General features: G+C 39.3%; 2 protein-coding genes across 2 annotated transcripts in view; one reads left to right on the forward strand and one right to left on the reverse strand.

The window, feature by feature from the left end:
* The window catches only part of LOC127203988 (zinc finger protein 721-like), a 1,570,727-nt gene that overhangs the window by 896,239 nt on the left and 648,300 nt on the right, over positions 1-26,188 (reverse strand).
* The window catches only part of LOC127202961 (zinc finger protein 431-like), a 206,971-nt gene continuing 183,508 nt past the window's right edge, over positions 2,726-26,188 (forward strand). Inside the window, exons 1-2 of the mRNA XM_051161796.1 lie at positions 2,726-2,772; positions 17,864-17,990. Of these exons, the coding sequence (XP_051017753.1) occupies positions 2,770-2,772; positions 17,864-17,990 (130 nt within the window). The 5' untranslated portion in view covers positions 2,726-2,769. The remainder of the gene's footprint in view (positions 2,773-17,863; positions 17,991-26,188) is intronic.

Raw genomic sequence — 26,188 nt, forward strand, 5'->3', positions numbered from 1 at the left:
ATCACAGTAATACTCAGAATTTATAATGGAGAGAAACCCTATGAAGTTATTCAATATAATGAAGCCATTGCACATCACAGTAACCTCCAAATACATAAAAGAACACATGTTGGAGAGAAACTTTATGAATATAATAAATGTGATAAAATCTTTTCAAACCACAGTCATCTCCAAAGACATAAAAGAGCACATACTGGAGAGAAACCCTACAAATGTAATGAATGTGGTCAAGTCTTTGCACATCTTGCTAATCTTCAAAGGCATGAAAAAATTCATACTGGAGAGAAACTCTACAAATGTAATGAATGCGGTAAAGTGTTTGCACATCCTGCTAATCCTCAAAGGCATGAAAAAATTCATGTGGAGACAAACCTTATAAATGTAATCAATGTGACAAAGCCTTTTCACAAGCTCATAGTGTCTAAATACATAAAAGAACACATACTGGAGAGAAACCTTATGAATGTAATCATTGTGGTAAAGCCTTTGCATGTCATGGTAATCTCCAAATACATAAAAGAACACATACTAAAGAGAAACTTTATGAATGTAATCAATGTGGTAAAGCCTTTTCACAACATAATCATCTCCAAAGACACAAAAGAACACATACATACTGGAGAGAAACCCTATGAATGTAAGCAATGTGGTAAAACCTTTACACGTCTTAGTCATCTTCAAAGGCATAAAAGAATTCATACTGTAGAGAAATACCTGTGAAGGTATTAAATATGGTGAAGCCTTTGGATGTCAGAGAAGTCTTCGAATATATGAAAAAAACATGCTAGAGAAAACCCCTATAAATGTAGCCAATGTGGTAAAGCCTTTGTACATCGTGGTCATCTTCGAAGACATAAAAGAACACATAATGGAGAGAAAACCTATAAATGAAATCAGTGTGGTAAAGCCTTTGCATTAAGGGGTCTGCTTAGATCCAACATATCCAAACACCAGGTCTATGATGACAAGGATTTACTGTAATCAAGTCACCACTCATGAATCAGGGCCAGAGAAAAGACTCTGGAGCTGAACTGCAAACTCCCTCCTGCCACCCCACCCAACTCAACCCCAAGCCAGAATGTTATAGAGCTAAGCTTGAAAACCACAAAAAGCTGTGCGAACGGTCATGACAGACATCTGGAGACTGGAAGACAGCTTTGTGGAGTTTAGTTTGGCCATATTTATATGGTGATCAAGGTCAGGTTGCCAGGTTTACACACTACAGACGTTTCCCACTGAGCCATCTCACTGATACTCAAATGAGATTAGTTGAAACATTACATCTGTAAAATATTGTCTTTTCAGATTGTAAACATATTATCATCTAGGGATGGAAGAAAATGGGTGATTTGAATAATAAATCATATTTGCAAATGAAAATGATATATACTGCTTTCTTTGGGGAGAGCATGTTAGTTTAGTCATAGGAGTAAATACTTTTCAAAACACTTTCTCAGAACCACAGATGAATACCAGAGAATTGTCCCTTTGGGTAAATTCTGTTGCTGCTAAGCCTAATGACCTGAGTTCAATCTCTAGGAGAGCCATATTACTCCTACAGTTTTTCTCTTAACTCTGCAGTTGAGCTGTGGTTTATTTAAGCTTATTTACAGAAAGCTCTTGCATTAAAGTTGTGTGCTAGGGCTGAGACATACAACTAGGACAAATTTTTTCCAGTAGACAACCTCAGGGTTCACAGTGTAATCAAATGTCCTGCAACATGGAGTCTTCAACTTTCCACTGGTACACATTCGTTGTTGGACTAGCTGTGTACCACAGCCTGTGAGCCATACTAATAAACCCACTTTCTATATACACCTGTGTGTGTGTGTGTGTGTGTGTGTGTGTGTGTGTGTGTGTGTGTGTGTTTCGTGAAGAAGATGTGGCTGAGGAAGATAGTGCTACACAGTGTTTGCCATCCGTTAACTGCTTTTCTCCCAGGTTTGTCTCATACCTACCAGGTGAAAAGTAGCTTCAGTTTACCTAAACCCAGCATGAAGCTCTATCTATCTATCTATCTATCTATCTATCTATCTATCTATCTATCTATCTATCTATCTATCTACACACACACACACACACACATATAATTTCTCTTTAATTATTAATATTTGGGCACCTTCTACTTGTGGGACAGATTGATAACTCCACTGCAAGTTGAGCGATGGACTATGCAAGCACCCAACTGTACCACCAGGAGGAAGAAGCGGAAGTGCCCACTGAATGCTGTGAGGGGGACTCAGGCAAGCCCTGAAGTTAAGATTTAGGGAGCTCAGGGCTACCGCCCACAAAGGGGAGGAGGAAGTCGCTGAACGACCAGAATGGGAGTGGTGGGTCCTCCCTGGGGCTGAGTGGGAAGATTAGACAAGCAAGCTATTGGAGGACAGGCAGAAGTGCTACTGAAATACAAATCTCTGCATATTTGGACACGGTCCAGCCCTGGACTGGAACGCCAGGTCAGGCACTGCTAAACCGTATCCCTTCTGCGCACTCTAACGCTGAGGGGAGGGGCTCACGGAACTCCAGACTCCCGGGCCAATCAGAGCCTCCGGGCACACCCGCCAGTCATAAGCGGAGGCGTGTTCTTCCGGGTGCCTTGCTGCTGGTTCAGCTCCATTTGCTGAGCGGGGTTGAACTGTTCGGAGTGATGTGCTGGCGGCGCGACTTCTGGGTGCTGTGAGGGGGGAGCTCAGGCAAGCTGCAGAGTCGCGACTGAGCGTGCTGCTTGTGCGCTGTGAGGGAAGCTCAGTCAAGCTCCGCGTTGGCGACATGGTGAGCCTGCGGGGGACACTGCCCACATAGAGGGGGGCGGGTGGGAGCAGGCGGCTGAGCCCCGGGAGCTGGTGTGGTGGGCCTTTCCCAGGACCGGGTGGTAAACGGCTGCCACCTGTGAAGTACTTTGTGGTCCTAGGCACTCGCTGGACCCAGAGGTGGCATCTGAATAAACTTCACTATGGGCCTACACCTGTACAGAGTATTCCGGAAAAGGAGGTTTGTGTGGAGAAACGTCCTTAGCAGGATGCCAAACTCGGAGAACCCTAGTTTGTCTAGTATTTTCTACAAGTTCTGCCCTCAGCATTTAACCTTTAGGTTGTAAGGTCTATTCGGAGTTAATTTTGTAGAGGTTGTAAAAAGGCATCTTATGGGTTGGGTAGCACTCCAGTGTTAAGCTGTGATTAGAATTCACGATGGAAAGGATGTAGCACTGTTGAGAAAATAGTAAGGGACACCAGGTAGAATTAGCTAAGGTAAGATTGTCTCCAAAACACCCCTCAGAGAAGTACTGTGGTAACCAGGCCTGTTAGAGATTAGGATGCTGGCATACATATATTTGTTCACCGGGAACGTCTAGAAATTTGGCTCCAAACCATAACAAAGGAGACAGCTGTGATTTACAACCAGCGACTAGGCCCATCCTGATATGAAAGAACAGGCGTCTAACAAGCCGTTCATGGGGCATTACGGGGTCACAACCAACACAGCACACAGCCTGGTGTGCTATAAAGGTGTTAAAGTAACTTCTACTCCCCTGATGTAATTGTCCTTCTAGAAGCTTTACTGCCTAAGTCTGCTAGCCTAGGTCTAGTCCTGAAAGCATCTGTCCTTCATACAATCTGATCCAGGCCTAGAATGTTGTCAGCCTCTGAGACTTACTGCTGAATAAGATCACACTTTCTAGTTCTTTCTGAACTCTTACTGGCTAGTTCAACTCAGCTATTCTGGCTCAGACTCCTCTCCAAGCTGACTGATTCAACCTGCCTTTTCTTAGTTTCTGACTGAATTGCTCTGTCTGGCCTCATGCTAACTTCAGCAATATGTTCTAATTTTCTGGCTCCTTCTCATTCTCTGGCTCATTCTGTCTTCACCTGTGTCTCCTTTGTTCTCTTTAAAAGCCTGTGTCTGTAAAACTCCCAGTAAAACTGCTTCTGAATCCTACAAACTCAACTCCACTGTGCTGCCTCTCACCTCACTGACTCAGCTGAACTTCCTCAACAGAAATAGGTAGAGCTCAGTCACCGGCATGCCTCTGTCTCCTGAGTGCTAGGATTAAAGGTATGAACCACCATTCCTGGACCTAAGCTTTTCTTTACCTGAAGCTTGCTCTATACCAGGCTGGCCTTGAAGTCAAAGGTCTTCTTGTCTCTGTCCTGTATTCCAACCAGATCATATAGACCAGGATGTGATCTTTTTCCACATCAGCCATGTTCTAAATTAAAATTACACATAAAGGTCCAGTTTTCTTTTTGAGAAAAGCATAGTTTTGCCACAGGGGCAAGTCTACACTGGTTGACATCTCTTTGGAAAGGAAAAACATGGTTGTGTTGAGTGCTGGCCTGATCAAACTAGTTTCGTATGAGGCCGTCATATCTGTATACTAGCATATATGTATACTAGCATAGTTCTTTCTTAAACCCAGTAACATTCTTGGAATAGCCTGTAACAGCCTGGGGCCTAGGCCTTGGGAACTTCCCCCAAGGTCCCAGTATATTGAGAATAAAACAGAGTTTATTTTCTAAAGCCAGGAAAATGCTTGAGACAGCTGGTAATGGTCTGGGGCCAGGGCCTTTGGGGAGGGCTCGCTTCAGATGAGAATTCACCTCCTCCCACCATGTGGGGCTGTGGTTGTCAGTACCAAGGCCACTGTGGGCTTGGTAATTAATGCTCCTGAGATTTGCAGTGTTCCCCTTGTGCAGCATTGTCTTATTAAGACTCCTCCTCTGTGTCTATCCCGTTGTATGATAGTTTCTGCTGACTTCATAGATCTCTCCCATTTCCTTCTGTTTTCCCCTGGAAGTTGTATACCAGATGCTATTCTTAAAAAGCTTACTTGGCCCGTAGGGGCCCATTGGGACTCACAGGGATTGAACCACCAACTAAAGAGCATGCATGGGCTGTACATAGAACCCCTACACATATGTAGCAGATGTGTAACTTAGTCATCATGTGGGTCCCCTAACAATGGGAGTAGTAGCTGTTTCTGACTGTGCCTGCCTTTGGCTCACTTTCCTCTAGCTGGCTGTCTTGCGCAGCCTCAGTGGGAGAGGATACGCTTGGTCCTGCTGAGTCTTAATGCATTAGGGTGGGTTGGTACTTATGGGGTGGGGTGGGGGGTGGGGCTCAGCATCTATGAAGGGAAAGGGAGGGGAAAATGCAGGAGTGGGTCGGTGGGGGGACCTGAGAGTGGGACTGGGAGGAAAGGAGAGAGGAGGCTGGGATCAGGCTATAATGTGATTAAATAAATACAGCATGGGGTGGGGGTAGAGGGTGGGGGCGGGAGTGGGGGGGGGGGGCGGGGTAGCTTACTTGGCATAAGACATAGCTTGTGCAGGATTCCTCATCCCAGCTTTTATTCTTTTTCTAATGCTGGCTTTTCCTATCCTCTCCTCTTCTGGCACATTCAGTTCAGGACCCTGCTGCTAAAGAGTGACTTGCTGTTTGAGGGCACTGGTGTACTTAAGAAATAATTCTGGGAATACCTTTGCTGTGTAAATCTCCCTTCGGTCTGAGTGGCTAGACTTGCAGTCTCCACTCCATATTTCAGTTGTTCAAAACATATGCTGGGGCCTCGACCTAAAAGTGACTTAAGGGTGACACGTGGACTGCAAAATCTGCTCTCAGTTGGCTCCCCTTTGAGCATTAGCCAGAGCTGAATGCATGCTGTCATTAAAGAGATTTTTCTTAATTAATCTTTTAATTGTGTGTGGAGTGATTTCTCCCTGGGACAGAATATTAATTCTAGAAGAACTGTATCTTCAGCCTCTTGAAAAATGTTTTTGAGACAAGCTATGTTGACTCAGGCTACCTTGATCCTGGTCTGTTGCTCCCTAGGCCACTGGCCTTGTGCTCTGCCCCTCTTGATTAAACTTTCTAGTTTTTTTTTAAGGTAACGGGCTATATACTACAACCGAGTTTTTAATTTTGAGTCATGTAATAAAATCTCCATTGCAGTAACAGGAAAAGGATTTGCTTGTGGAGTGTGGCTTCTGCCTTCAGAGCAGACCAGGAGGAAGTTTACTGTGCACACTGCTGGGTGAAAGAGAGTAGAAAACAGTTAGGTCACAGACTAAAGTTTAAGGCAGTCAGCTGCAGGGGCCACCATTGTAAAGAAGGGCCTGATTCCCGCAGGGTGAGTGATTTTGTAATTTCCCAGCATGTATTAATTCTTTCATGGGAATGAAAATAGACCATATTGGTGGATGTACAATTTGGGTAGGTTAGGGTGAGACAATAAATACTGAATTTCCAGTTAAGGGTCTATCCTGGGCTTGTATGTGCAATCTTCACTGCTACCGTCATTTCAGCTCAGAAATTTGAGACATAGGCTATTGGCTGTAAGTGTGTGTGTCAGGTTACAGATCTCAACAGCTAACATTATACATAGGGGCAAGGTCACACAATAGCTTAATACCGTTCCTTCTAGCAGAGAAGGGTCTGATCCTTTTCAAAGTCAGTATACCTATGCATTTTTTCCCAAGTATATTTTAAAAGTCAATTTTTGGTATTACATTTTATTTTCTTCATGCACCGCTGCTCTAATCTCTTATTTGTTACTCTTCTCCAATTTCATTCCTATTTAAAAAGGGCTTTCATGTTTGTTTCTATACTTTATGTTCTGTAGTTAAGACTTGCTTTGAACGCCTAATTCTTCCTCTGTAGTCCAGTGCCTGGAAGACAGTCTGCAGCTCATTTCAGGCTGGGCCCTGAGTGGTCAGTAAGATGGAAAAGAGACCGAGCTGGATCTGGGTCATACTATGGTTCTATTGCTCTGTGTGGGGACCTTGGCCTCTGGCCTTTCCTGAGTGTGGATTCCCTGGGGAGTGGAAGGCTCTCCACCACGGCAAGAGAAAGCTGTGGTGCTCATAAAAAAAAAACATTACTATCCAATGTACACACACTGGCGTTGCTTTTGGTGTGCAGTAGGACAAGCTGGATTCTTGTCCTTGTTGAACTAGGACAAGCTGGGTGCTTCAAGAGGACATTATGCTAAATGACTAAAGACAATAACCATGGTTAAAGGGTTATAACCCCTATAAAGAACTCTCACAGTCAGTGCTGTGCTAGTTACAAAACAGCATGTGTGAATCTACCCACTTCTTTTTTCCCCATCTGATTTTAATCTTTAATGCACTCTCATCTGTCAGACAGGTGTGAGAGCTTCGGCCATCTTGTCTACCCTGCAGGTAGCAATAGAAAACGAAAAGTAGAAAGAATGCAGAATCTAGCTGATGCCCTCGCCTTCAAAGGGTCTTTGTAACATTTTTTAGTTGGTATGTAGAGAGGAAATAGGAAATATAAAGATTTTTGTAGCAAGGGTTGTTATAGAAATGAGAAGCAAATGTGCTATTATAGTACGTTGTAAAATTGAAGAAAGTTGTTTTATTTGGATGGTATGAGAGCTTTCTGTCAATGAGTCCTACTGCATGAAAAAGTGACAATGAAGTTAAGAAACAGCCTGCATTGTTTTGTTCGAATTTAAATAATGACAATAAATTATAGTTTTAAAAAAAGGTAAAATGTGTAGACAAATGACTCATTTCTTTATTTTTTTTCTGATCAAATATCCCATCTTAGATGGTAACACCTTCATTTTTGCTTTGGAGAATATTTAACACCTATTTTTATATATCAGTGTGTATGTATTTAATGCAGTATACTGTTAATGAAATATGTTACACATGTATTTTAATTATTTGAATATTTACTCAAGCATTACTTTCCCTTAACAAGAAGCAAGAGTATTATTTTGAATTAAATGAGCAGGAAAAATAGTTTGGATTATAACCAAACTAATGAAAACTAACACAGGAAAATGACCTGTGTTCGTTTCCTGCATGACGTATACATATATATATATATGATTTCACAGATCTAGACAGGATAAAAGAATGAGCTTGTCACAAACTCCTGTGTGGTGACCACCCTCTACACACAGAATGAGAATTGTAACTGTCAAAACCATGCTTTTCCTGTCTTCACTATTTCACTTCTCTTTGTTCATTTTTGTGTTCCCTTCTCTGCATTTTCATTTGGGAAATAGGAATTAATGTTTCTTAAACTTAAATAGATCTTCTCTCATCCAATATGTTCTCACCACTGTTTCTCCTCTCTCCACTCCTCTGAGCTGCCTCCCACCTCTCGTGTAGTCCCCTTCCCCGGATCCACACCCCGTTCTTCTGGGTATATGCTCAGGAGTGGTGCAAGTGGTCTTTTAGTAGGATGATTTCCAGTTTTACAATATTGATTTCCATAGTGGCTGTATTAGTTTGCACTCCCGTCAGGAATGGAGGCGTTTTCCCCTTTCTCCAGACCCTTGCCAGCATCACTTGTCACTTGTATTATTGATCTTAGCCATTCTGTTATGTGTAAGATGGAATCTCAAAGTAGTTTTCATTTGCATTTCCATGATAGATAAGGATGTTGGATGTTTTATGAAGCATTTCTTTTTTTAACTTGTTTTTTAAAATTAATTTTAACATATAATTTATAGTATTACACATGAATAAAATAAACTATATTCAGTAGGAAGAAACAGGGCTGAAGAGATGGCTCAGAGGTTAAGTGCACTGACTGCTCTTCCTAAAGGTCCTGAGTTCAATTCCTAGCAACCACATGGTGGCTCACAACCATCTATAATGAGATCTGGTGCCCTTTTCTGTATACATGCAGGCAGAACACCGTATACTTAATAAATAAATATTTTTTAAAAACACAGCAGGAAGAAACATGAGACAATTAGGGGTTATATAAATGTTACATTCACAGTGATTTGGCTATTTGTATTTGCCAAACTTGAAGAAAGCATCTTTTCTATCTTTTTGAATCTAAACTTATATGAAAAAAAAAAAAAAATTCAAGTCTCGGCAGAAGGAAATTGAAGAAGATCTCAGAAAATGGAAAGATCTCCCATGCTCATGGATTGGGAAAATCAACATAGTAAAAATGGCCATCCTACCAAAAGCAATCCACAGATTCAGTGCAATCCCTATCAAAATACTAACACAATATTTTACAGAACTGAAAGATCAATTCTCAACTTCATATGGAAAAACAAAAAACCCAGGATAGCTACAACAATCCTGTACAATAAAAGATCTGCAGGAGGAATCACCATCCCTGATCTCAAGTGTTTCTTAGCCATTTGAAATTCCTCTGTTGAGAACTCTGTTTAGATATGTACTCTGTTTTTTAACTGAGTATTTTGTTCTATGAAAAATCTAGTTTCTTGAGTTCTTTATGCAGTTTGTGTATTAGGCCTTTATTAGTTGTGGAGCTGGTAAAATCTTTTGCAATTCCTTATGTTGTCTTTTTGGCCAACTGATTGTGTTTTTTTCCTTACAGAAGCTTTTCGGTTTCTTGAGGTCACATTTATTAATTGTTGCTCTTAGTGACTTTCTGTGGAAAAACAGTTTGTTTTTTCTACTTGATCCTAAAGGCTTGCCTGTTCCCATCTCTTGGCAAATCTGTGTTTTTCAGTTGTTGCAATCATCACTGTTTGGCTTTTTGATACTTAAGTGATTGATGGGGTTAGCACATTGGTTTTGGATTTAAAAAATGTTCTCAAAAAAAAAGAGGAAGGATAGCAGGCTACCAAGAAGAGACTTGATACCCTATGAGCAGATACAGGGGGAAGAGGTCCCCCTCAGTCACAGTCATAGAGGAAGGGAGTAAGGGGAAAATGGGAGGGAGGGAGGAATGGGAGGATACAAGGGATGGGCTAACAATTGAGATGTAATATGAATAAATTAATAGGCTATATTTTAAAACACCAAATAAATAAATAAATAAAAATAAAAACATTCTCATGTATTACCGTCTCCGGGTCCTAATTAGCTTCAGAGCCTACAGTTTTCTGAGGGAGCTTCAGTTGAGGACGTAACCCCATCAGATCGGGTAGTTGCCATGTCTGACAGAGATTGTGTTGATTGATGTGGGAAAGCTCTTCCGCTGAGGGTGTCATTGTCCCTAAGCATGTGGGCCTGGCTGGAAAAATGAGCTAGCTGAGTATGAGACAGTGATGAAGCAAGAGAAAAGCCAGGAAACAATGTTTGCTCGTGGTTTGTGCCGTCGTTTTCTGGAAGCTTGAGCCTCTAACAGAAGCTCTCAAAATGATGGACCGCCATCTCACAGGGCCAGAGAAGTAAACCCATCCGTGACCTGAGAAAATTTGGTTAGAGGATTCAATGACAGCAGCAGAGTCTCAAGTTAGAACAAAAAATGGTACAAAAAAAAAAAAAAAAAAAAAGTGATTTTGCTGCTGCACAGAACCTGGGAATGTTCTCTTTTGGAGGAATGTGGGAAATATCAGGACTTTTAGATGTCAAAAGGCATAGAAAGCTGCACACAGAGCTTAACTGGCTGTTCTTGTAGGGCCTGGAGGATCAAACTGGTGAGAGTAATGCAGACAGAGGAAGTGGAGGTCATAGGATTTCAGTAGAAAATAGACTCCATGAAAAATTAAGCTAAGGGTCATTTGTGTGACAATTTGGGCCAAAATCATTATTATTCTGTTCATGCCCCAAGAAATTGACTATGGCTGAATTTAAAAAAAAAGAGTGGGCTGATTTCATAGATGGACTATTGAATCCTTTGGAAAATTATTACTAGTGACTCATTCAGGATTACTCTTAAAAAAAAAAAAAAAAAAAAAAGCAACAAGTGGAGCAGAAATACACGCCAAGTCTGTGGTTTGTAGAGAAAAACAGCACTGGGTAGTTTCAGATGGCGGTCAAGTGCTGACACAGAGGCAGAGATTTTCAGTGCATATTCTCAACCTGCAGTTTGAAGCAGACAGTGGGAACTAGGAATGGTATGTAGATGTGAGCTCTCAGACCCACCCCAAAGGACATATTTCCTCCAGCATGGCAGGATTTCCTAAATCTCCCCAAATGATACCACCAATTTAAGACTTATTTCTCTTACTTCAAGCCTGCCTGCTTGCTTTACATGTTACATGTACCAGTTCATGACGAAGAAGAACTCTGTAGGTAAACCTTTACATGCCTCAAACCTGAGAATGAATGTTCACACATGAAAAACATTGATGAGTAAAAATGTATTTCTGTTAACAATTTGTTTTTGTTTTAATTATGTGATGTTAGTGTTTTTGTTTGTGTATATGCCTGCATCGTAGCCTGGTGGAGATCGTCAGTTGTGGTTGTGATTTGTATTTTGAAATGTTTGCAGCAGGCATTGACGTTTTCTGCATTGACAGAAGTTTATTAGGCTATTCTTATATTTTTTTCCCCCTGCGGTTTCTGTCATCTTCTATTGTACTTTCACTTGGTGATGGGTATTTTTCTGCTGCATTGTGTAGAATGGGATCCCCATTATCAAAGTTGTCCGTTGTGTCTTTAGTGACCATACACTTGTGTAGAATGGGATCCCCATTATCAAAGTTGTCCGTTGTGTCTTTAGTGACCATACACTTCAAGTAAGGGTATCTGTGAAAGGGTAGTGGTTTTGCTTTTCATATTTTTACAAATTCCCTTGAGATGTCGTTTGTTATCCAGCCTGGCTTGGATGTCAGTAATTAGTCAAGGCTACATTTGAACTCTTGATTCTCAAGTGTCAGTCTCCTGAGTACAAGTTCAAGAGCAGATGTGCCCAAAATGTGCCCTGTTTTGTCAACACATTTTAATAATATTAATATTAAGATGTTAATAGAAGAGAATATAGGAAGCATTAAATACCTTATATGTGTATTGAAAGCAGCATTTTCATCTGTCTGGTAGAGATGTAATGAAGTAAGATGATCAGCAATCAACTGTATGTCTCACAGCATTAGCTTGACGTGCTATGGATAATGTATGTATTATTTGATGTTCCATGCTTCTTCCTGTTTCTATTAGTTATCCATTTGGTTCTTCATTTGAAGTCCTGTCTTCTAAGGGAATTATATAGAAATACTAGATAATGTAACAGTAATGAGATTTATTTTACAAAATAGATTTCGTGTGTGTGTGTATGTGATGTAATTAAGGGTTTTTAGAAAATGACACACATGTGGAGACTGGAAGAAAGCTTATAGGGTCTGTTTTGCCATCTTTATAGGTTATCAGTGTCATGTTGCCAACTTTGCATACCACAGACATTTCCCACTATGCCATCTCCCTGATGCTCAAATAAGATTAGTTAAAACATTATATCAGTAAATGTTGTCTTCTTTTCAGATTGTACATATATCATCATTTATGGATGGAGGAAAACAAGTCATTTGAATAACAAATTCTATTTGCAAATGAAAATGGTAGCAGATTTTTTTAGAACATGTTAAATATTCTTAGAAGTAAACGCTTGTTCATAACTGGAGAGAAATTTTTATCCAGCAATATGGCTGCTCTGATCACATCCAAAGACATTCTAGGTCTGTGTAATGGAGCTGTGTGGAATGCCGAAGACATGCTTTGATTTGTTTTGGCATAAAGTTTTCTTTGAAAATCTGGTTAAATGCTGCACTTAAAACCATCCTACTATGTTTTTGGTTTTGTTTGTTTTTGGTTCTGAGTCTGGTAATGATTCTTCTATTTTACTAGGGATTATAGGTCTATTTATATTGTCTACATTATTTTGATTTAACTTTTGTAAGTGGTACCATTTAAGAAAGTTATCCTGGTTTTTGTTTGTTTGTGTTTAGATTTTTTTCCAATTTGGTGGAGTATAGGTTGTTGTTATTTTAAATATGTCCTACTGATTATCAGGATTTCTTCATTGTCTGTTACTTTGTTCCCCCTTTTGTTTCTGATTTTATTAATTTGAATATCCTCTTTCTGTCTTTTAGTTAGTTTAGATTAGGGTTTGTGTATTTTGTTGTTTTTCTTAAAGAATCAACTTTGTGTTTCATTGATTTGTGTGCGTGTGTGTGTGTGTGTGTGTGTGTGTGTGTTGTTCTCTTTGTTTCTATTTTATTGTTTTCATCCCTCCTTTCAGTAGTTTCTTATTGTTTACTCCTTGTAGGTGTGCTTTCTTCTTTTTGTTCTAGAACTTTCAGATGTGCTATTAAGCTGACAGCAATAGATATCTTCAATTTTTTATGCATGCACTCAGTGATATGAACTTTCCTCTTATCACTACTTTCATTGTGTCCCATAACATTTTATATATCGTGTGTTCATTTTTATTGAATTGTAGACCATCTTTAATTTCTTTCTTATTTCTATCTTGGCTCACTTTTATACAGTAAAGAGTTATTCAGTTTCCATGAGTTTGTAAGCTTTCTATTAGTGATGTGTACAGCTTTAATTCATGGTGGTTTGTAGGATGCAGGGGGTTATTTCAATTTGTTGAGACTTACATTGTGTTGGAGTAGCTCATCAATTTGGAGATAGTTCATTGAGATGCTGAGAAGAAGATATATTCTTTTATGTTTGCCTAGAATGTTCTGTAAATATCAGTTGGGTTCATTTGGTCTTGAATGCCAGTTAGCTTGAACATTCCTCACCTGTCCATTGATGAGAATGAGATATTTAAATCTCCCACTATTAAAGAATGAAGGTCAATATGTGATTTAAGTGGCAGAAGTTTTTTTTTTTTTTTACAAGTGTGGGTGCTCTTATGTTTAAGGAATAGATGTAAGGATTGAAAACTTCTCTTCATGGATTTTTAAAAATAAGTATGTAGTATCCTTCCTTATGTCTTTTGATTAATGTTTGTTTGAATTCTATTTTGTTGAATATTAAAATGTCTACACCAGCTTGCTTCTTAGGTCTACTTGCTTGAAATACCTTTTTTCAGTCCTTTTCCTTGAGGTAATGTCTTTCCTTGATGTTTAGCTGTATTTCTTGTAGGCAGTAGAAGGATGGATCCTTTTTTCATAGCGAACTTGTTAGCCTGTGTCTTTTTATTGGGGGAATTGATGCCATTGACATTGAGAGATAATCAGTGAACAATGATTGTTAATTCCTGTAATTTTGGTGGTGGTGGTGGTGTATGTGTGTGCGTCCCTTCTTTTGGTTTTGGTGATGTGAGATTATTTATTTTCTTTGTTTTCATGTGTGTAGTTAACCCTCTGGGCTGGTGTTTTCATTCTAGCACCTTTCTATGGTCTTGTATTTGTAGATAGATGTTGTTTAAATTTGACATTATCATAGAATGTCTTATTTTCTCATGATGGTAATTGAGAATTATATGAGGATAGTAATTTGGGCCAGTATCTGTGGTTTGTTAGCATCTTCAGCACCCGTGTCCAAGTCTCTGGCTTTTAAAGTCTCCATTGAGAAGTCCGATGTAATTCTAATAAGTCTGCTTATTCTTTGTTCTGTATGTTTAGTGTTTTGATTATTATGTGGTGAGGGTATTTTTTTGTCTGGTCCTGTCCATTTTGTATTTTGTAGACTTTTGTACCTTGATAGGCATCACATTCTTTAGGTTAGGAAATTTTTCTCCTATGGTTTTGTTGAAAATATTTTCTGGACTTTTGAGCTGTTATTCTTCTCCTTCCTATATTCCTAATTTTTGTAGTTTTGGTCTTTTCATAATGACCCAGAGTTCCTGGATGTTTTGTGCCAAGAAATTTTTGGATTTAACATTTTCTTTGATTGATGTTTCCATTTCTTTTATTGTATCTTCAATGCCTGAGATTTTCTCTGCCATCTCTGTTCTTTGGTTGCCTTGACAGTTTCTTTTTGCAGCCCTGAAATGTTCATTTCCAGGATTCAGTGAGTTTGTGTTTTCATTATTGTTTCTATTTCCTGAGTTTGATCAGTTTTATTTATTTCCTCTGCTTGTTTGCTTTCTTGGCTTTATTTAAGGGATTTATTGGTTTCCTCTAATTGTTTGTTTTTCTCCCTTTCTTCCTTTGAGAAACTTCTTGATTATTTTCCCATTTGTTTGTGTTTTCCTGAGTTTCTTTAAGGGGTTTATATGTATTTTCTCACTAAGGACCGCTATCATCTTCATTTTGTCGGTTTTAAGGTCTTTTTCATGTGCTCTGATGGAATAGTCAGGGCCTGCTGTGGTAAGACAGCTTGGCTCTGTGGGTGCCATATTCCCCAGCTGTTATTGGTTATGTTCCTATGCTGGTGACTGAAGATCCAAGGATAGAGTGATTCTAGGTCTAGGTGCTGATTTGGGGTTTTACTTTGTTGGGTGAGAGTTTTATCCCGGGTTTCTTTTTGCTCTCTGGATTTTTCAGAGAGTGTATTGGCAGAGCGTTGCCTTTTTTACTGGCCTCCTTAGCTATTTTTAACAGAGAATCAATCCTGGCTGGTGTTGGAGGCTTGGGAAAGAGCAGGTTAGGAAGATGCCGTCTTAGGGATCTATAGAAGGCATGGACGCATAAGGAGACGTATCTGGTGGTGTGCTTTCCAGTGCTAGGGGCAACTCGGCCTGCGGAAACAGACAATGTGTTAGATCTGTGGGCAGCCTACCTGGTCTTCTGGCCGGCATGGCACGTGGGTGAGCAAGGGGTGTCTGCCCAAGTGGGCCTGGGACATATAGGTGAGGCAAGGAAAGGAAGGGTGTTGAGTGGTCTATGGGATACACAGGAGGTGTGGACTGGGGGAGATGAAGCTGCCCCTGGTATTCTGTTCCAGTGTTAAGGGTGACTGTGAGAATCAGGTCTGGGGTAACAGATAGAATTACATCTTTGGAAAAAATACCTAGTCTTCTGGCAGGCATATGCTGTGTTTGAGCAGGGGTTTCTGCCCATAGTTGGGGCCTGGGGCCTGGAGATTAGGCAGCAGGGAAGGGTAAGTGGGGAAGGTCTGCGGTATCTACAGAGGACATGGACAGGAGAAGAGAATGATGCAGCACTAGGGGAAACCCTGAGTATTGGGTCTCACGTGACAGAGCAGGGACTGTCTACAGACATCTGACTCAGTCCCATACCCAACATCTTAACACTGAGGCATCAGTTTCCCAGGAATAATGTATTTACCCCTTTATTCATTTGGGTTTATGTAGTTAATCGTTGAAAGACTTTGCATTTATTGGAAAAAAAAGTACGATGTGGACTGGGCAGGTCACTCAGGACTTACTGTTCTTGGGGAGGATCTGAGTTCAGATAACCCATATCTTGAGGCTAGTAACCACCTGGTACTCCAGAGACAGCGGCTCTGACACCCTTTTTGGTGTGTTACCTGCACACACATGGAAGACATTCTCTCTCCCTCACATACAAATATACACATAAAAGTGGGGATAAACTTGACAGGATCATCCATGTTCTGAAAACAAGAAAGATGAAACATTTAAGATCATGGATTCTTTCTCTGTGGTTTTAGGTCAGCACTGTGCCAGCCACCTAGATTTAGCAGAGTCTGGTCTCCAGTGAAGATACTGTAGGCTTTCGCTGCATGAAGCTGTGAGGATGAAGCCTCAGTTGCATTTTGGGACCACAAGATGTTGAGATATCTATGTTATGAGACCATAAAGAGTCGCCTATAGGAACTGGAAGTAACCAAATCGAGAGATGTATGAGAAATTGCAGGGACAGGGCCATGTAGCCCCTTAGAAACTGAAGCCCTATGTATCTGCGACAGAGCTGCCATGTTTTGTGTTTGCCCTGATGTTTTTTTGCCTTCGTCCAATCTTCCCTCACTCTGTACACACCGCTCTCTATTGTACAGTACTAGGGTCATTTAAGTTAGACTAAATGCGTTTTCATCATGGCATGCCCATGAGCCTATAGTGACCAAGGTAGAACATACTTGATTGAATCGTATCTTTGAACACTTGTCTTTCCTTTGTGGCTTTCTTTGGGGAGCTTATAGAAACGTTTGTGGGAGGAAACTTTGTAGATTCTTTATTGAGGGTGAGATTTGCATGTCTATAGACTCAACACATTTCTTGTTCTTTTGTGTCTCCTGTGTTATTGTTGAAACTGATCAGCCAGCTTCCTTCCCATGCTGTCATGTCTGCACCATTATAGACTCACTAAATCACATGAGATACAGTAGAAACAAGCGCTGTTCAATGCTCAGGTAATATACTAGCCTGATGTTTTTATACTTTTAATTTTGTTGGTTTTGTTTTTGTCTTTGAAGAAAAAAGATTCTGTGTAGTTTTGGCTGTCCTGAAAGTAGGTATGTAGATTAGGCGGGCTTAGAGTGTAGAGATATATCTGATGCTGGCTTTAGAGTTCTGGAATTAAATGTGAGCCGACATGCCACCTGCTGCTGCTTCTGTTGCTGCTGCTGCTGCTGCTGCTCCTTCTTCCTCTTCTTCTTCTTCCTCTTCTTCCTCCTCCATTATTATTATTATTGGCAGATGGGTCTGGAATGTAAGGTTTTGAACATGTCAAACATATGCTGTTGTGCTGATCTTTACCCACACCTTGACTTTTGAAATTTGGCAGAATGTATTCTATTTTTTTCAGTAGACTTCAGTAAACATCTCTAAGTTCTATCTTTCTTGGGTTTTTGTTTGTTTGCTTGCTTGCTTTTTTTTTTTCTTTCAGGAAAGACAGGGTCTTACTGTGTACCACCCCTGGCTGTCCTATAACTCATTGAATGGACCACGCTTGTATCCAACACAATGAAATACACCTGCCTCTGTCTCCTGAGTGCTGGGATTAAAGGCATGAGTGAATACATAAAGCTTGCCCATCATTTTTTGTAGTTAGCAAATGTTTGTACAATTTCTCTGATGTATGCTGTTTGTCTGTTTGGTGTTCTCTCCCCCCCCCGCCCTCGCATGTGTGCACACGGTTAAGACTATATCTTATTCAAAAGGCACAGAAATGACAGAGGTGGGCACCATTATTCAGGTTCCTTCTGAAATGACTTGGTGATTACATTAGAACTTGTATATCAAGAAATAAGTGGAGAAATATCCAGAACTATATGAACATATTGTCAATGAAGGAAACATATACAATGTTGTCAGTATCATGCTTTCTGTTGTACACATGTATGGGATATTTTAGAATGCAGTGACCTATGATGATGTGTGTGTGAACTTCACCCGAGAAGAGTGGGCTTTGCTAGATCCTTTCCAGAAGAGTCTCTACAAAGATGTTATGGGAGAGACCTACAGGAACCTCATAGCTATAGGTAAGAAGTGAATTTTTTTTTCACTTTTTAAAATAAGGAGATAACGGTTTCTTTGTTAATGATTCCCTTTTGTAATTACAATTGACGTAAGGAAGAATGAGGTGAGTAAATCAGACACAGTTCTAAGATTTACTGAAGATAAGAGCTTAAATTTTGCCTGAGTTCCAATAACATATCATATGTTTTCTGGTACTATATTTTAGGCTACAACTGGGAAAACCATAATATTGAAGAACATCGTCAAAGTTCTAGAAGACACGGAAGGTAATTATCATGTGCAAACTGATATGAATATGCCTCTAAGGAATTGTAATATGTCCTGAAAGTTTTAAAAGAAAAGCAACAATGTAAGAAGGCATTGCTTTAAGTGTATTGATGATTATTAAATTCTCAAAAATTTATGTACTTCAATCTGAGTCATCTGATTTGTGTTTGCAAGGCATTCCTCTCAGAGAGAAGACAAGAAAACAATGCATAACATATGTTTCTCTTTGAATCATAGCCATATTACAGTTGCTCTGTAGAACTGCCAGTCTGTTTAGTCTCATACCACTCAGATATTGCAAGAGGTATACATATTGAATAGATGATCATTACATGTCTAAAACCTTCTAATAAGGAAATAGTCCATAGAAAGCTGGTGTTACTCATATTCCTGTAGTAACTTTACAAAGTTTAGTGAAAGTGGCAGTTTATGAGAGTCAAGAATGTTGTGGAGAAACCTTAATCCCTAGATCACATGTCTATAAGTAACAAAAACAAACTGTGAATGCAGCGTAAGACCTTTCCTTTGATAGTCTCCTTTAAATAGATGTATCATGTCACAATGGACACAAGCCATGTGAGCTTAGGGATATTGAACAGAGCAGTGTAACTCTGTTTCTCAGAGTAGGTAAAAGTTATATAATAGTTCCTTACTTTGAGCAGATTTTTCTGATGTGATAAAAGTTTATAGTTAATTGGTTTTCCAACTTCATTGGGAATACATCCACAAACTCACACTGCAGAAAATCCATACTAATACTAGGAAAGTTAAAATTCTTCTGTTTGTCTCAGTTCACGTTGCAAATGTAGTATGTATGATTCACACTATTGGAAAATTTATGAATGCAGTCAGTGTGGTAAAGCTTTGAGTTCTAGTTTTATTCAAGTATGTGAAAAGGCTTACATAGAGTTGCTATAATTATAGGTTGCTAGATTACAACCAATATCACAGCTATATGTGTCTATAAATGTGAGCCATGTAATAAATACTTTTACTATCACAGATATCTTCAAAGATGCAAAACAACCCATAATGAAGGGGGAAACCTTAAATGTAAACAATTGGGTAACACATTAAGCTCTGAATCCTCTTTACAATTAGACCAAATTGTAAAATGAACTCATGCAGGTAAAAAGATTCATCAATGTAATGAATGTGGTAAAGCTTTCACATTTGCAAATTATTTTGCAGGCCTGAAAGAAGACATATTGGAGTGAATCCTCCTGAATATATTCAATGTGGTAAAGCCATTGCATGTAAAAGTCATCCTCAAAGGCATGAAAGAATTCATACTGGAGAGAAAATGTATGAACGGATTCATTATGATGAAGCCATTGCACATCACAGTAATCTCCAAATACGTAAAAGAATACATCCTGGAGAGAAACCCCACAAATGTAATCAATGTGATAAAGCTTTTTCACAGCACAGTTATCTCCTGATACATCAAAGAACACATACTGGAGAGAAACCCTATGAATGTAATCAGTGTGGTAAAGCCTTTGCATGTCATGGTTATCTTCGAGTACATAAAAAAACACATACTGGAGAGAAACCTTATGAATGTAATCAGTGTGGTAAAGCCTTTGGGCATCACAGTCATCTTCAAAGACATGAAAGAATTCATACTGGAGAGAAACCTTACAAATGTGATCAATGTGGTAAAACTTTCGCACGTCACAGTCAACTGCTAATACATAAAAGAACACACACTGGAGAGAAACCCTATGAATGTAATCAATGTGATAAAGCCTTTTCACAGTATAGTAGTCTCCAATTACATAAAAGAACACACACTGGAGAGAAGCCCTATGAGTGTAATCAGTGTGATAAAGCTTTTTCACGTCACAGTCATCTCCTGATACATAACAGAACACATACAGGAGAGAAACCCTATGAATGTAATCAATGTGGTAAAGCCTTTGGATGGCACAGTAGTCTCCGAGTACATGAAAGAGCACACACTGGAGAGAAACCTTATGCGTGTAATCAATGTGGTAAAGCTTTTTCACAACCAAATAATCTCCGAATACATAAAAGAACACATACTGGAGAGAAACCCCATGAATGTATTCAATGTGGTAAAGCCGTTGCATGTCTTAGTAGTCTCCAAATACATACAAGAACATACTGGAGAGAAACCCTATGAATGTCTTTGCATATTTCTGTAGTCTTCATCATCATGAAAAATTCATCCTGGAAAGAAACCATATGAATGTACTTAATATTGTAAATGAAGCTTTTGCACATTTCTTTAGTCTTCATCATCCTGAAAGTATTCATACTAAAACGAAGTTCTATGAAAATAAGCAGTGTGGTAAAGCCTTTGCCCATCACGGTTATCTCCGAATGCTGAAAAGAACCCAAATAGAAAGAAGCTTTATGAATGTACTCAATGTGGTAAAGCATTTGTCTTATGAGGCCTGCTTAGATCTAACACAACTCATCACCATGTCAATGACAATGTCAAGAATTTATTGTATTCAAGCTGCTACTACTTATGGACCAGAGCTGCAGAGCCGACTCCAGAGCTGAACTGTGACACACACTCACACACCCATCCCCGGGACCCAGGATGTTACAGAGCTTTAAAGCTTGAAAACCAAAGGTACAGTTACATATTTCTACCAATCAGGATTTAGGGATACGGGCTTTCCTTATGTGATTGTTCTATGTCAACTGATATAAAATGAAAGCTTTACTGTCTAACTAATCAACTCCATTTGTTCTATTGTGGTTAGGAACAGCCATTATGTTTTTATGGAACAAATGATGAATAACAGAAGCTGGTCAGCTATTGGGAAGTCCTCAGCTCTCCTGGGGCCTGGGAACTTGAACTTAGTTTCATCCCATGATTAAATGTGTCCGAAAACAAAAAGGCACTGCTTAGGATAAGTTTCTTTTGTTTGTTCCCAACATTTGCATATCAAAGTCACCTTTGAATACATAAAAAAAAAATCCACATACTGGAGAGGAACTCTACAAACAGCAATCAATGTGATAAAGCCTTTTTACAACACAGTTATCTGTGAGTAAACAAAAACACATACTTGAAAGAAATCAGGTGAATTTAAACAGTGTGTTAAAGCCTTTGCATGTAGCAGCTATGTTTGGAATCGTGAGGAAAAAGTCATACTACAGAGAAACTCCACAAATGTAGCCAGTGTGGAAAAGTCTGTATTTCGTGGTATCTTTATACAAGAGTAAAACCTTTAGTATGTAATCAATCTATTAAACCCTTTAGCATATGGCAGTAGTTTCTGAAGACCTGAAAAACTGCATACTGAATGGAATGTCTGACTGTAAAGTGTGTAGTAAGATCTTTTGGCAGCACACTTACATTCAGTCATAGGAGATCATTTATTCTGGGGAATCTGATGAGTGTCAACAGTCTGTTCAAGCCCTATGATGTCCTCATTTGGTTTGAACTTGCAAATTCTTGCGAACAAAAACCCTATGGATTTAAATAATAAGGCAAACAGTAAAAGAACCATTTTATATTTTATAGTCTCTTCAGTTACATGAAATAATATATCCAGGTATAAACCCTTTCGGGTGTGTATTAGTGCCTTTTCTGTTGCTGTAATAAAACTTAATGTCTAAAGCAACATATGAAAGAGCTTAATTTGGCTATGTTTCCAGAGAGATGTGGGGTCACTATGAAACTGGCACCACAACAAGTGTCACACTAAAGCAGGAAGCTCAGAGCTCACATCCTCAACCTGCAGCATGAAGCAGAGAGTGGTAACTAGAAGTACTGTGTGGATGTGAACTCTCAAGCCAACCCCAAGTGACATATGTCTTCCAGCAAGGCAGCATTTCCTAAGTCTTATCAAATGATACCAACTGAGGATTGGTTTCTCTTACTTCAAGCCTACATGCTTGCTCTTTGTTACATGAAACATTCATGATGAAGAAAATCTCTGTAGGTCCTCATTCCGGTGCCTCGACACCTGAGTTACAGGAATGAATTCTTTTTTTTTTTTTTTTTTCAGGAATGAATTCTTATACAAGAAAACCATTCATGAGTAAAAATTTATTTCTTTAACAACTTGATTTGTTTTAGTTTTAATTATGTGATGTGAGTGTGTCTTTGTATCTTCATGGCCACGTGCATGCTGGTTCCAAAGATTATTAGACTTGGATCTTCTTGTAGCTGGAATTTCAGGAAGTTGTCAAAATCTTGACCTAGTTGGTATTGGGAATGAGCTTGTCTTAACTGCTTGGCCATGTCTCTAACCCTGTAAATACTATAAAGCCTTTATATGTCATCATGACATCAAGAAACGAAAAAAAAAAAAAAAAACTCATAAAAGGAAAAACCCAATTCGTGTAAACCTGACTTGTTAAAGACTTTAGTCATCATAGTTCTTCCATTTCAAGAAAAAAGAAATCTGATTGAACCTTTTTTCATCATAGCCTTGTGGAGATCACTAACTGCTGTTGTGGTTTGTATTTTGAAACATTTGCAGTAGTTATTGAAGTTTGCTGTATGTGTGACAAATTCATTTACAGAAGTTTTATCAAGAAGTTCTTAAACTCCTTCTGTGTCTTCTGTTCATCTTCTGCCCTATCACTTGGTGATAGATACCCTTCTACTTCAGTGTCTAGAATGGGATGCCCATCATGTGCATGGTCTATTGTTTATTTATATATCGGGCTGTTTCAAGTCAGGATGTCTGTGAAAGGGTAGTGGGTGGTTGTTGTCCAGCCTGACTTGGTTGTCAGTAATTAGTCAAGGTTACATTTGAACTCTCGATTCTTATGTGTCTGCCTCCTGAGCACAAGACCAAGGGTAGAAGACCCCAATGTGTCCTGTTTGTCAATAATTTTAACAATAGTAATGTTAATGTGCTTAACAGAAGAGAACATAAGCATTAATTACCTTATATGTGTACCCAAAGCAGCGTTTTCATCTACCTGAGAGAGATGTAATGAAGTAGGGTAATCTACAAAAAACAAACTGTATCTCACAACATAGCTTGATTGGTATGGATACGTATATGTTACCTGATGCTCTGTGCTTCTTCATGTTCCTAATAGTTACAATTTGGCACTTCATCTTGAAGTACTGTCTAAGGGAATTATGTAGCGATGCTAGGTAATGTAACAGCAGTGAGATTTATTTTTTTTTAATTGTGTGTGTGTGTGTGTGTGTGTGTGTGTGTGTGTGTGTGTGTGTGTCTGTCTGTCTGCCTGTGTAATGTGACTATGGGCTTTTAGTCCATGTTACATGTTGAGACTGGAAGGCAATTTTGTGAGGTCTAATTTTGGCCATCTTTATATGGCGATCAGTGTTAGGTCACATTTCCTACTAAGCCATCTCAGCGATGCTCAAGTAAGATGAAACATTACATCAGTGTTGTCTTTCCAGACTATAAATATAGTGTCATCTAAGGATGGAGGAAAACAGGACAATTTGAATGATAAATCCCATTTACAAATGAAAATAATAAACTATCTTTTTTGGAATATGTTAGTTTATTCATAGGTGTAAACAACTGTTTATAACACTTTCTCAGATTATTGCCAGAGAATTGTCTCACTGGGTAAATTTGGCTTCTGCTAAGCCAGATGACTGGTGTTCAGTCTCTGGGAGACCCCTATTTTTAAAAAGTAATTAATTTATTTATTCACTTTACATCCTGGCCATAACCCCATCCCTCCTCACCTGTCAGTCCTGCCCTCCTTCCCTCCCCCTCCTCCTCTCCTTCCCCTTTTCCCACTCCAATCCACCCCAGATCATCAATTTGCATCAGGACGACTACTTCTCCTGTGGCCTGGCAAGACAATCCTGCCATAGGGAAGTGATCAAAAAGCTTGCAACAGAGGCCATCTCAGAGAAAGCCTCCTGCTTTCCTTACTAGAGGACCCACATGAAGCCGGAAGTGCCCCCTCGACTACATCTTTGTAGCAGGCCTAGTTCCACTTCATGCATGGTCCTTGGTTGATGTTTCATTATCAGCAAGCCCCTGTGGGCCCTGGTTAGTTGCCTCTGTTGGTCTTCCTGTAGAACTGCCATTTCCTCCGGCCCTTCCCCCTCCCTGTTTTTTTTTTTTTTTACAGAGTCCTTGCATATCACCCAATGTTTGGCCATCAGTCTCAACATCTGTTTTGAAGGGCTGCTGGATGGAGCCCCTCAGAGGACAACTGCTAGGCTGCTATTGCAAATACAGCAAAGTATTCTTAATAGTGTCAGGGGGTTGGCACTCTACTATGGGGTGGGCCTTGGGTTGGACCAGGCCTTGATTAGACACTCCCTCAATCTCTCCTATCTCTGCTCTATCTTTATCCCTGCATATCTTGTAGGCATGGTGAGTTCTGGGCCAAAGTCTTTGTGGGTGGGTTGGTGTTGGGAGAAACCTATTATCCCTACTTATTTCTCTGTTTTATTTACACTTGAACTGGGGTATATGCACACTCATACACAAGCACATATGTAAATAATTTTTAATCCCAACTACGGGCCAATGAGGTCACTTGAGTCAAACGGCTCCTGGGTTTCACCTCTAAAACCCACATAGCAGAAGTAGATAATAGCCACCAATTAGTTGTCTTCTCACTGCCAGCTACACACCATGGCACAGGTGTACACACATCAACACAGTTCAGACATCTTTAAGTGGATGAAATTAACAAAGCAAATACCTCAATTATTGAGAACATATTAAAGGATTGCCAGTTTAAATTATTACTGAATTTCAAGAAGTATTACTGTTCATCAAAACATTGATGGTTTCCTTTTCAATTTTATTTATCCTTTCATTCTCTGATTGAGGGAGAGGTTATTTTAAAAACATATCAAAGCTGGGCTTAGAGGTGCATTCTTGTAATCCCAGCACATGAGAGATAGTGGCAGGCCAGTGTGTTGATGAGTTTGAGGGCAGCTTGATCTATATAGTGAGTTCCAGGACAGCCATGGCTATGTAGAGAGATTCTATCTCAAAAAGATTCAAAAAATGAAAAATATATCTCAAATTACAGAAATGTTCCTGATATAATCTGACCAGACTTGGACTGGTTTGAACAAAACCTTTTATCATTTTTACTTACACTAAGAGAACTGTATTAACAATGAAAACAAGTTATATGGAGAGACCATTCACAGAGGGATAGAAATCTATTGAATCTTTCAAGAACCATCTAGCAGGGACTTTATCACCTTTCAACTCATAGGAGACAAAAGAAGTAATGGAACAACTTCATTATAATGACATATTTGGGAGCTGGATTGTTCTAGTACTGATCCTCTTGTGTACCCAAGTTTGGCTACTAGCGTCCACATCAGATTGCTTAGATCTACCTATTTTTCCAGGTCCAGAACATCTGAAGCATTCTTCTGGCCTCATAGGTTACTAGCAAATGGTTAAAATACACATAAATATATGATTCCGTTTATATTATTATAATATATATTTCATTATTATCTTTAAAGTTATACATTTAAATATAATTATAATTTTTTTCTTCACTTATGTTATTTTTCCTTAGAAAATTAAAATTCATTTAATTTTGGGTCATAAGTTTTGCTGCTGTGTATACAAAGTACATGCTATCAGTAGAGGCCAGAAAAGAGTGTCTGAACCTTTATTATTGGAGTTATAGACAGCTGCGAACTGTCTCTTGGGTGCAAGGAATCAAAGCCAGGCACTATGGATGAGCAGCCAGTGCTCTTAGAGCCTAAGCTGTCTGTTGAGCCCCATGAACATGTCGCTAATATTAGTAAAGTGTAATGGTTGATCCTAAGTTCATCTTTACTTCAGCCCTGATGAAATAGAAGAAATGTAAGATTGTTAGCATCAGAAACTTAGACTTGGTGCTTGAAGAAATCTCTTAATCAGTCCAAATATCTACAAAATTAGGGAAGTGTCCAAGAAAAGGATCAGGAAAGAAACTGACAATACAAATCTTTTAAAAGTAGTTGACTTCTTAC

This window comes from Acomys russatus, chromosome 19, assembly GCF_903995435.1.
Source record: "Acomys russatus chromosome 19, mAcoRus1.1, whole genome shotgun sequence".
NCBI lineage: Eukaryota > Metazoa > Chordata > Mammalia > Rodentia > Muridae > Acomys > Acomys russatus.